Source organism: Heloderma suspectum, chromosome 9 (assembly GCF_057233095.1).
Source record: "Heloderma suspectum isolate Gila_16-S chromosome 9, 16-S_ref, whole genome shotgun sequence".
NCBI lineage: Eukaryota > Metazoa > Chordata > Lepidosauria > Squamata > Helodermatidae > Heloderma > Heloderma suspectum.
This window is the reverse complement of record NC_139466.1, coordinates 36,369,497-36,386,591: the sequence shown is the minus strand read 5'-3', so window position 1 is coordinate 36,386,591 and position 17,095 is coordinate 36,369,497. Positions and strand designations below refer to the sequence as shown.

Here is a 17,095-nt window from a genome sequence, read left to right as displayed (position 1 = left end):
TTTTTGAATATTCAGCTTCCAGTTAGGCCGATTGGGGGTTGTTATGTAACATCCAAACCCGGACATATTGACCTGGTTCACATGTAACGACAACTCATTGTTTAAAACCGATGGGTTGTTGTGCGTGAATGGGGACTTCCACTTTTACTGTAGAACCCACTATCAGCCCCTTTGTAGGTGGTTGAGCGTGATGTCCAAACCCAGACTGATGGGTTGTTTAGAGTTAACTCATTATGCTTAACCTACGAAGGAGTAGGATGAGTTGCCTAACCTGCCTGCTGCTTCTGCACTGCACATCTCCACCTTCCATGGGGTTCCAAATGGATGGCTGCATTTTGGAGCCCTGGTGAGTGGGAGTGGCTGGGAAGTGATGTGGAGTGCAGAAGCAGTAGCTGCGGATGCACACACAGACCATTTTCCCAGTCCAGATCTCCCCTTTCCAAAGCTGCTTTTCCCAAGGGGGTGGGAGAGAAGGGTGTTCAGATGCATACATTTCTGTGTAATGCATAATTAGGCCCTAAACCACTGTGTTATTGCATGCTTTTGCCTGTTCGTCTGACTTCAAGCACTACTTTTTTGTCTCTGGTTTTATGTTATGTGGTATTGCGTCAGTACTATTCACCAGAGCTTTAATTGTAGTATTAACGTTTCTGTCTGTATGTTTTGTCATTTACGTGCAACCTACTTCTGCTGTAGTGTTGAATTAACTGTGGGGGAAAATATCAAAATAGTATTTAAGAAAAAGACTAATACAGAACAATGCCATTTACTTGCAAAAGCTTGGACTTAGATTTCTGGCCTTTTCATTTTTAGCAGTCACAAAGATTTATCACAAGTCCACTTGGGAGCTGTCAAAAGATACTTCATTGGAGACCCATGACAGTGTTGTCTGTTTTGGAATGGAAAAAAATATGAACATGCCATTATGGCAAAAAGTAACTGAATATATGAGGCATACATTGCAGTTAGCCATGCTGGTCCATCAGAAGAAACCTCAAAGCGACAGTAGTGCAATATCTTTTTTTTTTTTCTTTTAGGAACAATTAAAACTTCACAAAACGTTTTAATTTAGAAATAGCTAAATTTGCTATTTTTAAATTTCCTCAACAGAATGGTAGCACTGCCTTGTCAAATATGAATCAGAAAACCATTGTGCTGCACCATATAATTAAATAATATTAATCAGATGCATAATGCATACTACCAGTCTGGAGCTGCTGCTGTGCCTTAAAGGGAAATTAAATTCTCATTTGATCAAATAATGGGTGCTGCAGATTCTTAATTACTGGCACACTACTCAGTCATTTAGAATCTATTTTTAAACCACAGCATGCTTCATCCTGAAGCCTTAAAAATATGCATGCATCACTTTTAATACTGAGGTGTGGTTATGTATATTCCAAATTTCTGATAGCTGCTGGGGAATTCTCCTGCCCTGCAGCCCTATATGTTATGCTCCCATAAATCTATCCAAAATAACCCCTCCTCAAGCCAGACAAAGAGGTGTCTTTAAAGTTTAAATGATCCTCCCTCTCTCTCTCTTCTTGCTCTTTCCTAGCAAAATGTTTTGGTCCCAGTCCACCAAACAATGCTTCGGTGCAGCTTTATAATTTTCACTGGATCTTATGGGGGAGACTTGAGCAAACCCCATTGAAATGTGAATGCATGATGTACAATCAGTGCCCATTTTTCCTCTCTCCCCCATCCTTCTCCATGAGTTAACCCTGCTTGAAAATTTGAGCCCTCTTTCCCGTGTACTATATCCTAGGACAGGAGCATTGAGGCTGACCTGATCCATCCTGTATTTAAAACACAAAGTCTCTAGGAAAGAATTCCAGGATTCGCCATGCTTGGATAATTCTGAACTAGCAAATTATTATTATTTGAACGGAAGACATTCGTTCAATATACGAAGCCATAGAGTGTGCCTGTTGGAATGCTTTCCTAGCTAATACAGTTCTATGATTTGCTAGGAAAGCATTCCAGCGGTATGCTCTAAGGCACCCCTGTTGAACCTCAGGCCCACCTGGGGTCCCAATCCAGCTAAACCTTGCTGGTATTTTGACCCCACCCCTTTGTCTTTGGTCCTGCCCATCAGTGGATTGCGAAACCCAAGAGCTTCTCCCAGATTGAATTTGAACCTTGAGCTGAAAGAGGTTTGACAAGGTACAGTCTTCATTTTCATCAGATTGGTTGCTAGTCCAAGATGAAGTTAAAAGAGAGATCATGGGAGGATTTTGCAACAGTTATTGCAGCAGTACAGTATTTTGCCCTGCCAAGGAATCTGAAGTAAGCATGTGCAGTAAACAGTGAATTGATGTAGCTTCGGAAAGTCATAAACAGCACTACTAAACCTTTCCTAGCTCTAGCACAAATATTTAAAGAAACAGCTATGAACTTTTGACCACATGATGCAGTGCTTATATTGCTAAACTGGATTAAATGCATCTTATTTCAAGTGCAGAGTACTTCTCAAAATTCCTAAAATATTTGAATTGAGGCTTAGAGACATGAAATAAATATTTACTTCCATGTTAGTCTCCTAAAATCCGTTGTAGTGGGTGCAAGTGTGAGACAAGTTTCTTCAGCTTCCAGTATCTAGCTACATTTTGAGATGAAACCAATAAAGGATTGAAGCTAACAATCTGTTACTAATTTTTTTTCCTGCTCTCTGATTACCTGTGAACTTCAGTCACCAATAATCTGCCTCTGCTGCTGGCTTCCAAATGTTTCTAACATTTCAGCAATTACTGTAAAACTGAGCCACCTAACCTTCATCTTGCTTTTTGTGTGCTGCTGCTTCCACTTTTGCCTTGAGAAAACTAAGAAACTTGGAACACCCAAAGGACAGGAGACAGATAATAGACTTTAAAAGAAAAAGAAAGCTATCCATTATGAATCTTAAGCTAAGGCTATGCATCATTCTCTTGCTCCCTCTGTACTTTCTGATTAATGTGTACAGTGCTCTTGTATTCATACCATGGTATTTTCTTACCAATGCGAAGAAGAAAAAAGCTATGGCAAAGCGCTTAAAAGCTAAGCCCATCATGGACAAACCCGGAAGCCCATACAGATCCATTTCTCATCTTGAGTCATTAGCCACTATAGACTTTCCTGGAGCAGACACTCTGGATAAATTGTTTGACCATGCTGTCGCAAAGTTTGGGAAGAAGGATTGTCTTGGAACAAGAGAGATTCTGAGTGAAGAGAATGAAATGCAGCCCAATGGAAAAGTATTTAAAAAGGTAATTACTTCTATTAATGTTTAAACATTATGAATAAAGGCATTGTGGGAGTCCTGACAATATGGCTCTTGAGTATCTGACTTCCAGTGAGCTAGGATCAGTAATAAAAAGAACACAGGAATGTATGCGCTGTTACTTGTTCATAAACGTTTCTTTTGGAATGCTCTTTATGTCTTTTCACAGTGGCAATAATTAAATACTAATGTCAGATGGTAATTACCACTGCTACTTTGTCATCCAGACTTAGGAAAAAAGGTTAGAACTTTTAATCAGATGTTGCTCCAGGTATTTGAAATCTGTGCTTCTCTCTGAAGAAATACACTTTGTGTGCTAGTTGTCCTTCTGTAGCAGTTCTGTTATCATGTACATTGGAAATGGGCCATTATAAAGTAGATAGATCCTAAAATGCCCCAGAGGAAATCTTATTTTAATTGAACAAGCTGTGTCTATTGGTAGAGTAGGGAAAACTAGTATTTGAATAGGCTCTTTATTGGACAGGCTTCTTAGATTGCAAGCACAGTTGGCCAATTTATAAGTTTCCTGCTTTGGACCATCATTGTACTGGTTTTCTTAACGATGGTTACAATGTTCAGATTTTAGGTGCTCTTGTTTTAGGCGTGTTCCCTCTTCCTATATCGATCTATATTGATCAAAGAATTCAGCAGTATGCCAAACAAGTGTTTTATCTCTGAACAGCTTATCCTAGGAAACTATCGATGGCTAAACTATGAAGAAACTAATCAGAAATTGAACCACTTGGGGAGTGGACTAGTTGCACTTGGGCTAAAGCCAAAGATCACAGTTGCTATATTCTGTGAAACTCGAGCCGAATGGATGATAGCAGCACAAACCTGTTTCCGATACAATTTTCCTCGTGAGTACTGATGTCATATATTAACATACATAACCATGGTTATAGGGAAAAATAAGGCTGTGATCCCAGACGTCTTGTGCCCTCACTGCGATGTTGTCCCTATGTCACTTTTAAAAATTGGTGCATGAATTTGTGATATTTCTGTGTAAAGCTCAAATGTATACAAGATAAGAACAGTACAACAGCCCTAATTAATGTGAATAATATGGGTGGGTCCCCTGGTAGGGGCACATCAAATCCATCTGCCTCCATGACTAGATGGGCTACTGGGTATATCTTTTATTCCACTTCCCTCAACCACTGGGTTGAGGAAACTATGTCACTGGATACAGGTAAGGAGTTAAGGTAAGGAGTTCCATCTCTCTCCCTTTGGGGTTGGCCCAGTTGATTTAACCCCTTCAGCCATTTCAAGTTCTCTGAGGTTTCCACTCAGTTTATCCTTTGAGTAATATGTAATCCAGATTCCACTGGTCCTTAGCCTCCATCTCCTCAGTCCCCCTCAGTTGGCTCCCCTTCATAATTCTACCATATTACCTGGGCTCTATAGTTACTGGGGTTTGTTGGATGCAAGCTTTCCCAAGGTTCTTCAGTCAAGAAGGTCAGATGGGGAAAATGGCAGGACTGTCCAGTCAGGTACATTACGGGTAGCCTTTTCCCTAATGGAACTCATAGCCCTGATTCTTCTAAGGCATGCTTGATTGGGTCCTTGCTCCTATTGTCAGAGAACCTCAGTGTACCCTGGGGCCTGCTCTGAATGTGCCCGCCACTCACAGGGAGGAAGAGGACCTGAGTGGGGACCAGTCTGGGAAGTCTCGCCTTGCAGCCTCCTCCAACTTCCCCTGAGTTGGCCCAGTCTTCTCCTGTCATAGAATCATAGAATAGTAGAGTTGGAAGGGGCCTACAAGGCCATTGAGTCCAACCCCCTGCTCAATGCAGGAATCCAAGTCAGAGCATCCCTGACAGATGGCTGTCCAGCCTCATCTTGAAGGCCTCCAGCGTGGGAGAGCCCACCACCTCCCTAGGTCATTGGTTCCATTGTCGTATTGCTCTAACAGTCAGGAAGTTTTTCCTGATGTTTAGCCGGAATCTGGCTTCCTGTAACTTGAGCCCATTATTCCGTGTCCTGCACTCTGGGATGACTGAGAAGAGAACCTGGCCTTCCTCTCTGTGACAGCCTTTCAAATACTTGAAGAGCGCTATTGTATCTCCCCTCAGTCTTCTCTTCTCAAGGCTAAACATGCCCAGTTCGTTCAGTCTCTCTTCATAGGGCTTTGTTTCCAGTCCCCTGTCCTTCCCACCTGGCTGTCCCCTGCTCAGCCTTGGGTTTCCTTCTCCCTCCTCGTCCTCCAGGATCTCCTCTGCCCCGTCTTTTGTGTAGGCATCCCTGGGCCTTTAGAGGGGCTGCCTTGCTTGCCATCGATCCTCCACCAAGTCCTCACAGCTGTTGCTTGTCTCCTTTGTCAAGCCAGCTGGTGAGCAGGCAGCACTCCATGATGACATCAGAGCTGTGTGCCAGTGCTGCTCCAACCAGGTGACATCATCAATGGGATGGAGGTGGGCAGCACTGGTGAGCCCCAGCGGCCTGTCACAAATAGTCACTGTTCCTGTATTTGAGCTTTTCATAGCCATGCCAAGCCTACTATATGCTACTACTTTAAGGTTCGCGCTGTTAGTGTTGTTATTGCAGAACATGTGAAACATAAAATGATTATGGAAAACCTATATGTTTTTACTTATTCCCCATTGCAAAATTATTGGTAATGAAATCCTATGCAAATGCAAAGGATTTGGATTAGATTAGGATTTTATTCCTTAAATTATTTTCTCCTCTCTGTTAAATAGTTGTTACATTATATGCGACCCTTGGAGAAGAAGCAGTAACCTATGGACTGAATGAATCTGGAGCATCGTATCTAATCACTAGCACAGACCTTTTGGAAAGCAAACTTAAGGTAAGTCCTGACCTGATGCTTTCATGTAGTAAAGATGATAGTAATGTTGCAATAGATTGTGGTTGGGTTGCTCGAAGACAGTGGGATACACCAAGATGGCCCAATTCAATAGTGACGTCATGTGTGAGAAGCCACTCCCAACAGTAGGCTGAAATGTTTGAGATGGTGGAGACTTTCAGTTTGTGCACTTTGCAGTGGGGCTAGAAAAGGTGGTCATGGCTCTTAAGTCAGTGATAAGTTACTTTATTAAAATTAAAATAGGTACTTTTAGTGAAATTATTTGAATATCTTGGAAAATTGATGAAAACAGGCAGCATCTTGTCCAACAGATATTGGTGCACCAAACTTGGAAAGTCAAAGCACAAAGAAAGTATTCTTGCTAGCTGCTCAACCTTTTATGGAATTCCCTTTCCCCTGAAGTTTGCCACAGCCTTGGCATGAACCCATACATAAGATCTTTCCTTTTGGGTGGGGGTTGGATGGCCAGGGGTAGGGGGAATATATTCTTAAAACATTGTTACCAGCCTGAACCGTTATGATGGGGGGAGATGTATCCAAATTAATGGGCTGTATGTTGAGAATTTGAGCTGTGGTGTATGTAGTCAACCTTCAGCTACGTCTTCTTCATCAGAATGTATTGTCAGCAATCCCCTGCCTCAGACATATCATTTACGTGGATAAGAAAACTGTCAATAAGTCAGACTATCCTAAAGGGCTGGAGATCCATAGCATGAAAGCAGTAGAAGAACTGGGAGCCAAACCAGAAAACTGTAAGTGGACTAGCTGAGATGCTAGCACAGCTGTTCAAATGCAAAGATGTAACACCTTTTGCTATATAGTAAACAGGGTTGGTTGTAAACATATATTAAACCAGCTTGGTGCTGCATGCTTCTGTCACTGTGATAAAAATATGTGTCTCCCTCGGCGTAGAATCTCTGACTCCATTTGGCAGGGCCACTCACATTTTTGATGATGCTATATTCCATGCTGGTGGGAGATGAGCTCTCGCCCAGTTTAAATTTTGCCTCATACTCATCTACTTCTCCAGCATTTATATAGGAATTGCAAGCTTTAAGAAAAGCAAGAAAGAAGAAACAGTGGAAGAGTGTTGTCCGCCCAGCTAACTTGCTGTTGAGGGAGAGCTCTATATTTCACCGCTAACCAGAACCGTGCATGAGGCACTGTTCAACAGGAATATATATAATCATTATGGCATCAGTAGGGCATAGTTCCTAGTTCTGAGAGTTGTCTGAGCTGAAGAAGGGCTTTTATAGGATGTACCTTCCCTCGTTCCCTTGGGCTTTGATACTTTAATATTGCATGGCACATAAATAGAATGTTAAAATTATCTTCTGCTTCTACCACTTTCTGCTCAATGAGAATTATATTTGCTTGGGAAACAGGTCTTTTGTTGTTAGAAGATTCTTAAGGAAAAATCCTAAGGCTCTCCCCCTTGCCTTTTAGTGCGTACTAGTTCTAAGCAGCGAGAGGCAAAACCCACTGGAGCTTTCCTTCCCCACCCCCAGTCCTTTCTGTCCATAAAGAATATTAATTCTTTGTCCCCCTTATCACATTCACTGAAATATACGGCCTGAAGCAGAGGACTGGGGACGATTAGCGTATCCCTGCCTTCATTTGCCAGATAAGAGAGATTGTAAGCAATCACGCTTCTTTGATTTTCAGACAAGATTGGTTCCCAATATAAAATATGTTTTATTTTCTGTTGTGTCCTGCTCTGTAATTTTTTGCCTCCACATCTTTTTCTAGTAAACACCCCTCCATCTCGACCTGCTCCTACAGACATGGCCTTAGTAATGTATACCAGTGGCTCCACTGGGAGGCCTAAAGGAGTGATGATGATGCATAAAAACTTGATAGCTGGAATGACAGGACAGTGTGAGCGAATACCTGGATTGGGGTAAGAATTTCCTGCTTGTCAGAGATGCATGTTAAAGCATTAAAAAACAAACAAACAAAAAACATATTTGACTTTCTGCACTTGCTTATGGTGCAATCTTGCTTTCTCCCAGTGGAGAGCAGGGTACAGAGGCTCCTGCCTTGCTGGGCACACAGCAACTGCCAGCCCACAGTATGGCAACCAGAGGACCTCCACCCATTGGCAAATCTTGCAATCAATGCCTGGAAAATGCACATTATACCTGCCAAGGCTGCTTCAATCCTTTCCATCAGGCTTTGAGGCTGGGAAGCAGAGCTAGGATGAGGAGAAGCTGGTCCTTCCTCTAATACGCCGCTTCGCAATGACAGCAATTCATGTGGAGGTGGAGACCCTTGCTGTTTACTGCTGTTTCTGAATGGCAGTCAAGGAGAGGGGGCAGAAAGGAATAGGCTGGCTCAGCCTAAAGACTCCTCCCTGCCCCCATCACTCATATCCTCACAATCACACAGCTTTCACATCTTGTCCTCTGCAGGTAGAGGTAGAGAACAGGATTGTACTCTATGGCTCTATAATAGACATTCAATTTATTTGAGACTTAGACTGCAATCCTATACACACTTACCTGGGACTAAGTCCCATTGAACTCAATGGGACTTCCTTCTGAGTCGATGTGCATAGGATTGCATTGTTAATGGCTATGCTTAACATGAACTAAAAAAAGGGTTACGCAGAATAGTGTTCAAGACAAGAGATAAATTAGTCTGTCTCGGGGAAATTTGCAAAAGTTATTTGCCTTGCTTAGGAAATTTTATTTATGGACCCTGGAGCAATTATTAGACTCCTTACTTGCTTCTTGACTAAATCTCAGCCGTGTACCATCTCAGTTGAAGGAGCAGAAGCAAGAGTCTTTCCATGACAGCCATGACTTCAAAGTGTTCATTTATTGAGTTATCAGCCTGGTTGTGTGGTGGAGAACATGGATCCTTGTTGCCCTCAATTATGAGAAAAGGCTTTAGAAAACAAGCCATTCTACTTATTTGTTTAGAATAATGTACCCTGCTTGCTATATTGAAGGACATAATATTTTCTTCTTAGACCAAAGGACACGTACATTGGCTATTTGCCTTTGGCTCATGTATTAGAACTGACCGCTGAGATTTCCTGTATTACGTATGGCTGCAGGATTGGATATTCCTCTCCGCTCACATTATCTGACCAGGTAAAAGAACACATTGAGCTCACTTGATGGTTGTTGGCCAAGGAAGAAATGCATTTATATTTCAGGTAGTTTACATCAAAGACTAGACAGCATGTTAAGGTGATGAGAAACCCCAGGCTCACCACACTGAAATAAGCTCAGCCCAGGAGTGACAAGTAACATCTAAAAATGTGCTGAAGTGTTTCTCTGTGGGACTGCTTTCTGAATGGCATGATCCCCCCACCCCCATAGTCAGCTTTAGGATTTGCTTTGTTTAAATTTAAAAAAAAAAAAAGGTCCAAAAAATTAGCAGGCAAGTTGATCCTGAGGCACTGCAATATGTTGAAATGCAGTAAACATAATTTGTCTTACTAACTGAACGCTTTCAGCTTGCAAAGTGTCATCATGCTAAGTAAGTTTCACAGCTCCTGTCTCTGGTGAAAAGAGCTGAATTTAAAGTAAGATTCTCACTTTTTTTTTTTCTTGCAGTCAAGTAAAATTAAAAAGGGAAGCAAAGGAGATTGTTCTGTTCTGAAACCTACACTGATGGCAGCTGTGCCTGTAAGTATTAGTGGGGATACTTTGATACAAAGTAGGAATGCTTTGTCTTCCATGTAATTCACTCCGAGAGCTTCAGTTTTAAGAAGGAAAATGCATCTGCCTGATGGTGACTCTTTTCTTTAGATGTTAAAAAGTACAGTAACTTATTTTGCCACATCAGAAGCCTAGGGTTGCAAGCTTCGATCTCAGGGTCACATACTCTAGCAATATGTCTCCTTTCATTAGTGCTTGAGAACAAATAACCAACATTTTGACTGTACACATCTATTTAATGAAAACAGATGAAAAATTACATACAGAGTGCTGTTCCGTACAGGGTGTTAAGAAGCCTATCTCCCCCCACCCCATATATTGTAATTTTAAACAGTAATTAAACATAATGCAAAGTGCTACAGAAATGTCTGACTTGCAGGAAAAAGTCTCTGGAGTATTATTTGGCAAACACAATAGTGATTTTAAGAACATATTTCATATAATAGCAGCCTATCCCGTACTCCTGACCCATAAAGTTAATGGGCATTAACCTTATCTTTTGAAAATTAAAAAATATATGCTAGCAGCATGAGAAAACAGACCTTGAAGCTTTTTGCCTTCAAATATTAAATACAAATTGGCAGAAGAAACTATTGTAACTGTATTCTAAAAATACTCAAAACCAATTTGTTACATGAAAACCTAGGCACTGAAATAGTATATCTCAGAGGAAGAGGGAAGCTAGGAGGGAGGAAAACTCAATTTTTCCATTGCACATTACCACTTGGTGTCTACACAGAATAGCCCCCAGCTGAGAATGACCACAAATAGATTAGCTGGATTGCAAATTAAGTGTTACGCAACTAAGGAAAAACCAAACTATTTAAAATTAATGAGGTGCTCCTTCTGGGCTGCACTAGTATAAACCAGATCAGGAATGCTAATGTATCTCAATACACTTAACCTTTTAAAAAATCTTCTTTGTAGGAAATCATGGATCGAATTTATAAGAATGTTATGAGTAAAGTTCAAGAGATGAACTACTTCCAGAAAACATTGTTCAAGATAGGGTATGACTATAAATTGGAACAAATCAAAAGGGGATATGATGCACCTCTATGTAACTTGTAAGTATAGTTCAAATATGTGCCAGTCTATTTACATACCTGTAATCATTAAGATAATTGGAGGAGGTCTTGCTGGTGGTACCACGACCTGCAGATTGCTATCTTGCAGCAACCAGGAAAGGGGCCTGCTCCGTGATGCCACGCAATTTACAGAATGACACCCCCACCCCCACCCCCCCAGTATTTGGGAGGAGCCAACTGTAGCATCCTTTAGGCATGAACTAAAGACCCATTTCTTTACACAGGCCTTCCCTGAGTGAGTGTGCTACTCAGTCTGTTTGTTTGTAATTAATGTTGTCATGATTTTAATTGGCTTTAATGCTTTTAGTAACTTTTTTACATTAATGTTTTAACAATTATGTATTTTAATTGTATTTTAATACATGTCATAACGTATTTTAATGTTTTCCCATTTTCTTGTAAACCACTTAGAGATATTACTAAATATGGACAGCGGTATATAAATCTATTAAATAAATAAAATTATAGCGGTAACTGTTGTGTAAAGTAATTACACAGCGAGCAAAATATTGATAGGACTCATCCAAGTAACTCATCCACTCATCTCTATACTAATTTTGTGTTTTTTGTTCTGAAGGACCAGCACAGCAAAAATCCTACATATATCCTACTGCTGTACATTCTCCATCTTTTTGAATGGTGTTTATGCAGAGATTAATGGATTGCACCTTAGGCTCTGCTATGAGGTTGTTTTAAGTTAAGAAACTTTCTAACTTACCAACTGAGGAGTGTCCTAAGGTTTGACAGAAAGAACTTCTTTTAGTGCTAGAACTTAGCTAGACCATAGGGTGAAAGGAAAAGATTTTATACCATAGGGATTTTCCTGACTTCAAGTGGGCTTTGGATGAATGTATTCAAATCCAAGTGTGCACATTCAGATTTGAACCAGACAGTCTATTGGTGATCTGAAGCATAGCCATTACCAATGTAAATAGGCTTCTAAAGGGTTTCTTAAAAAAAAAAATAGATAGCCAGCCAACCCTGTAACAGTAGGATTATAACCCAAAGCAGGGTGTGTGTATCAGGAAGGGGATACTGGGGGCAGGAACCCATGGTGACCTTGCATATGCAGCCAGCCCCACCTATCCCAATCCGCACGTGGCCAGCCCCACCATCTGCGGTCTGCAAGCAGCTCCTATCACTTGCATCAGCAATGTAGCATTTCCAGGAGCAAGCCCTGAAAACACTCGTTTCTAGAAGGGGCAGGTCACGCCTCTTCCAGAACTGAGCATTTCTGCTCATTTGGGGGCTTGCCCCCGGAAGTGCCACATCACTGCCGCAAGCAGTAGGGGCCACTTCTAGACCAGGATCAGTGGAGCTGGCTGCGCACACAAGGCCACCATTGGATCGTGCCCCGGAATTCTACATACTGGCCATTTTATTGATCCACAGAACATAAACTTTATGACATTCATGCCAATTTCTTTTTCTTTAAGACTATTGTTTAAGAAAGTGAAAGCACTGCTAGGAGGGAATATACGTATGATGCTTTCAGGAGGAGCACCCCTTTCACCTCAGACACAAAGATTCATGAATATCTGTTTCTGCTGTCCTGTTGGCCAAGGTTATGGGTTAACAGAAACCTGTGGAGCAGGGACAATTACAGAAGGTAAGGCTATGTGGCTGTGTCATCTCTGTACCCTGAAGGTCTGTGTGGTTTTCAGCTGAACAATTGACCTGTGAATTAACTGCCACTGGCAGTTCTGTCTTGTCTCTGTAGTTAACTTTTTTTAAAAAGTGAAAGCCTTTTGGCACTCACATCTTACTCTTTTCCTGGTATTTTCCCTCTAGTCTCTGACTACAGCACTGGCAGAGTAGGAGCTCCTCTAATCTGCTGTGAGATTAAACTGAGAGACTGGCAAGAAGGTGAGAGAACATATTTCCAATAAACATACCGCAGCAATTTCCATGTCTGAATTACTAATCTGCACTTACAACTCCTAAACATATTCCAATGAACCTGTTGGAAAAATACCTCCTTCCCTAGATTTTCCACAAGAAGAAGGTGGAACTCAGGTTTGTGCACTACTTCTGGCCCTTCCTCTTTCTTCCTGTGGGGAAAAATGTCCACCCTGGAGACAAACACCACCACTCCCATTATTTGAATGTAGGATCTTGAATATAGAAGAGTACAGGTACTCTTCTTTCCCCAAGTTAAGGTGGCAGAAGGAGTAATCTCCAGACAGGCCCTTGACATAAATTTCTCAAGACTGCAAGGCTAGCAAGCTTTCCAAGTTCATGTAGTTATAGGCTTATTGCTGTGGATACGTGTAACTTTTATCAGTCAGACGTCCAGTTCCATCATATGCATGTATACTCAGACCTCCCAGTATGTTCAATAGGGCCTACTTCCTAGGAAGTGTATACAGTTGCTGTGTTAGGTTGCAACCCTATGCCTGCTTTCTTGGAAGTAAGCCCCGTTAAATCCAGTGGAACGTATTTCTCAGTAAACATGCACAGGACAAGTTTATATTGGTCCCCCTCATGCCTATCCGTGTCACAGGCTCAAATAACTTGATATGAAAAATACTGTGATCATTGGGTGGTCCTAATACAGGGTGGTATTGACTGTTCCTGTGAAATTTGTACCTTGATATAATTAATGACAATTGCTTCTTAAATTGAGTGTTTATTTTTATGTTGCTTCATTATTTGCTTTGATTTATTTAATGATTCCTGGAAGGTGAGACCTGTAACTATGTTCATCAGTTATTTTATTCACCAATTTCTTCCTCAGGAGGCTATACTAATAGAGACCAGCCAAACCCTCGGGGAGAGATTATAATTGGTGGACCTAATGTCTCAATGGGATACTTCAGAAACGAAGAGAAGACAGCAGAAGATTTCATTGTTGATGAAAATGGTCAGCGATGGTTTTGTACTGGAGACATCGGAGAGTTTCAATCAGATGGCTGTCTACAAATTATAGGTGGTTACTGTTTCTTGCTGACTGGGTTGCAATTTAGTAAAATACATCTACAAGTTAATATGTATCTCTTTCTGTTATGAATATTCCGGGAGTGTGCTGAATGATGGCCTTAAGATGCTTTGCAAAAAGTAGTTCAGTTATCAAAGGTTTTTTGTAACCTTGCCTTACATTTTTACTAGCACATATTTAGTTTGGGTTTATAGTTATAGTAGATTCTCAGATGTAAAGGCAAAACAGACACTTCCTCAAGAATTGGCTTTGGATAAGTTTTCCCTTGCCATTTTAAAGACTTCAAGACTTATTTGAATACCCTGTTTAATTGAAATAAGCTCCTTAAAATGCCTGGTATGTATTCAGCCTTCCTCCTGCATACAGAGTACGTGGAAGTTCTGCTTGGGTGTGTTCTCCATTGATCACAGTGGAACTTACCTCTGAGTAAAAATGCATAGGGTCAGATTGTATGCTCTCTAAATGCTTTTGCCCTATTATTCCCCCAGATCGTAAAAAAGATTTGGTGAAGTTGCAAGCAGGAGAATATGTGTCACTTGGCAAAGTTGAGGCAGCCTTGAAAAACTGTCCTCTTATTGACAATATCTGTGCTTATGCCAACAGGTAAGTTTGCATCTATTCACCCAATTTTTCTGCATTAGATTCTTATGAGAGGTTTTCAAAAATCAACTTACTTTGAACAAGTGAAGTAGTGTGTTAGTCTCATTCTGCACTATCCAAAGCTTTTCTTGAATGACTATGGAATTGCTGGAGTGGACATAGACAGGCCTCTCCAACACGTGTGGGGATGATACAAATCCTTTCCCCCTTAGCACTGGTTTCAGCACCCAGCAAGTAGGCATAGAGAGACAGCTGTTGTTAACTCTCTTGAAGCCCTGGAAGTAATTCCTGTATTTATTCCAGAAAGGTAGCATCTGAATGTCCCCAATATATTACGAGTACAAAAGCAACTTTTCTTCTTTTCATTTTTAGCCTCTGTATAAAAACAGGGTAATCTACAATTGGGTGGCTATTTTTTATAAGCAGTAGAAAAACATGGGACTACATTTTCTCTTACATTCGTATTGACATGTGGCTGGAATTATGTGCGTTAGAGAGAGAACTTACCTGCATCCCTTCTTTCTGGACAGCCTATGAAGCAAATGTTATGATACGTCAGAAATGAGTTAAATAATTAAATAAATCCAGTCTCTGTAAATCTCTATACGGCTGGAGTAAGCTTCTATCTAAAGCAATTTGTACAAAGAAGTATGATCTAGAACCTGAATAGTGTTGTCTTGCATTCTATTCTAGTGACCAGTCTTATGTCATCAGTTTTGTGGTTCCCAATCAGAAGAAGCTAACTGCTCTTGCTGAACAGAAGAGTGTGGCTGGCAACTGGGTGGAGATCTGTAACAATCCTATCATGGAATCTGAAGTCCTGAAAGAGATTAAAGCAATGGCTAACAAAAGTAAGCAGCCCACAGGCCTAAACTGGCTGAATAGGTTCCCCAGTCTGGACTGTGGAGCCTCCTGGAGGAATATCCCTCCTTCCCCAAGGGAATCCCCGCTGTTCTATCTGATCTGAGTCACTTTACACTGGGGGGTGGGGGGGCAGCCACATGCAGCCAGGGACTCATCCAGCATTGGGAAAAGCAGTTGCCCACTGACATTGTTCAGCCCATGGAGGGCCGGGGGCTGTCTGTGCCCTCACCCCAGCCTAGTTCTGCACCCCGTGTTAAGAATATAAGCACTCTCCCCTGTAGTTTTTGTTTTCTAGCTGTCGATATTCCATGGCTCCATGGTATCCGCTGATCATGTTCAGGCCTCACTTGGCTGTTTGGTAGCGGGGCTGCCCCCTTTTGTTGTGGTTGTGTTCAATTTGTTGGATTTATGCAAATCTTGGTGATCCCCAAGCATGTCGACATGCTTCTTATCTTGAGTTCACCATCCACGATAAGTTATCCTCCCAGGGCAGTTTAAAAATCCATTAAATAATAATATTTGAAGGAGTCGCAGAAAAGTTCTTGCCAACCCCCAGAATGGCTATTTTGCTTACTTCCAACCGAATGAGTGACGTGTATAGTGGGACTCTGCTATCTGAAATGCTGCCTTCCAGCAGGGATCCATTTCCCTCTTCCTTCCCCTTTTCGTTTTAAAGGCAGAGAAATTGCAGTGAAGTAACACGTGGGAGCCAGGAATTCAGCTGTCCAGGACTGGTTTCCTCTCCGTTCTCAAGATTCCGTTCCAACTTGGATTGGATTTCTTGCTTGCGCAGAGCGTATACTGATTACGTAGTTGTCCCACCACAGAGTGCATTGCTGCACTTCCTGTTACTTGAAACTTGCTGGTGTTGGTACATTGCAATGTAAACCAAGCCAGTGTCCAAAACGCTAGCACTGCAGCATAGATTAGCAAGACTCTTTTAGCCTCGTGTGTCATGCTAACATCTGGTAACTTCCACTAGCACAGAGAGAATTCCAATTTTAGGAATCCATGAAAAGCCAAGGCCCGAGGAGTAAATGCAAGAATGGCTCCTGATCAGAATTTTCTTCCCTGAGATGATATGCCATGACTCCTCAATTGATTTAAGTAGAGAGGGGTGTTTTCCTTTTGTGGTGTTTGCTTTTGGGGAAGAGTGGGGGTGATGTCCAGTCAACCACACTAGAAGTTGGAAGATAAGGCAGAACTCGGCTTGGGGGCAGACAAGCTGTCCAAAGGGGAGAACTGCTGCTGCTTGGCCAAGTATTTTCAAATGGGAAACAGAGCCCTTTGATAATATAGCAAATCATAATTTGTTACTCTCCTGCCATCTACTGGCTGTACTGTGTGGTACACTGCCTCTTCAGTAAAAATTTCATTGCAGTTTCTAATTAAACAATTTAACAAAATACTATAAATAGCAAAAGTATATAAAATACCAATACAAACAATACCAGATCAGCAAAACAGCACTCCTGATGGTGTAATGTAGACTACATGTGAATTTCTGCATGACAATTGAATATGGACCATGTTCAAAGATTCAGCAAGGTTATATATATACATCCATTTTAAATGGAGACATTTACAGACCAAATCAGGTTTGAACTGCTAAAACCTTCCACCAAGATTCCCGAAAATGTAGTTGAACAAACCTTTTGAACTTGATGTTGTATGAAAGAACCTTCTGGTACCAGTTCCAGAAGGTAAAACTTTCACTGGTCCAGTCAAAATTATTCTGTCCAAAACATTACAGGAACTACTGCTTGTAGCTCATGCCAGAAGCTGTATAAATGGCACCAGAAAAGTATAGCATTTTCAGCAGCTGTATCCTGAATATTAACCAAA

General features: G+C 41.3%; 1 protein-coding gene across 4 annotated transcripts in view; it reads left to right on the top strand.

The window, feature by feature from the left end:
- ACSL4 (acyl-CoA synthetase long chain family member 4) overlaps positions 1-17,095 on the top strand; it is a 48,219-nt gene that overhangs the window by 26,012 nt on the left and 5,112 nt on the right. For 2 of the 4 annotated variants that reach the window (XM_084814132.1, XM_084814136.1), the window contains exons 3-15: positions 3,006-3,245; positions 3,942-4,119; positions 5,962-6,071; positions 6,703-6,841; positions 7,839-7,989; positions 9,064-9,187; positions 9,656-9,727; positions 10,688-10,827; positions 12,285-12,457; positions 12,640-12,714; positions 13,586-13,777; positions 14,275-14,389; positions 15,080-15,237. In XM_084814132.1, coding sequence (XP_084670258.1) covers positions 3,018-3,245; positions 3,942-4,119; positions 5,962-6,071; positions 6,703-6,841; positions 7,839-7,989; positions 9,064-9,187; positions 9,656-9,727; positions 10,688-10,827; positions 12,285-12,457; positions 12,640-12,714; positions 13,586-13,777; positions 14,275-14,389; positions 15,080-15,237 — 1,855 coding nt within the window. In that variant the 5' untranslated portion in view covers positions 3,006-3,017. Of the gene's footprint in view, positions 1-2,692; positions 3,246-3,941; positions 4,120-5,961; positions 6,072-6,702; positions 6,842-7,838; positions 7,990-9,063; positions 9,188-9,655; positions 9,728-10,687; positions 10,828-12,284; positions 12,458-12,639; positions 12,715-13,585; positions 13,778-14,274; positions 14,390-15,079; positions 15,238-17,095 lie in introns of all 4 variants that reach the window. The other 2 variants (XM_084814135.1, XM_084814133.1) reach the window with 2 other exon arrangements.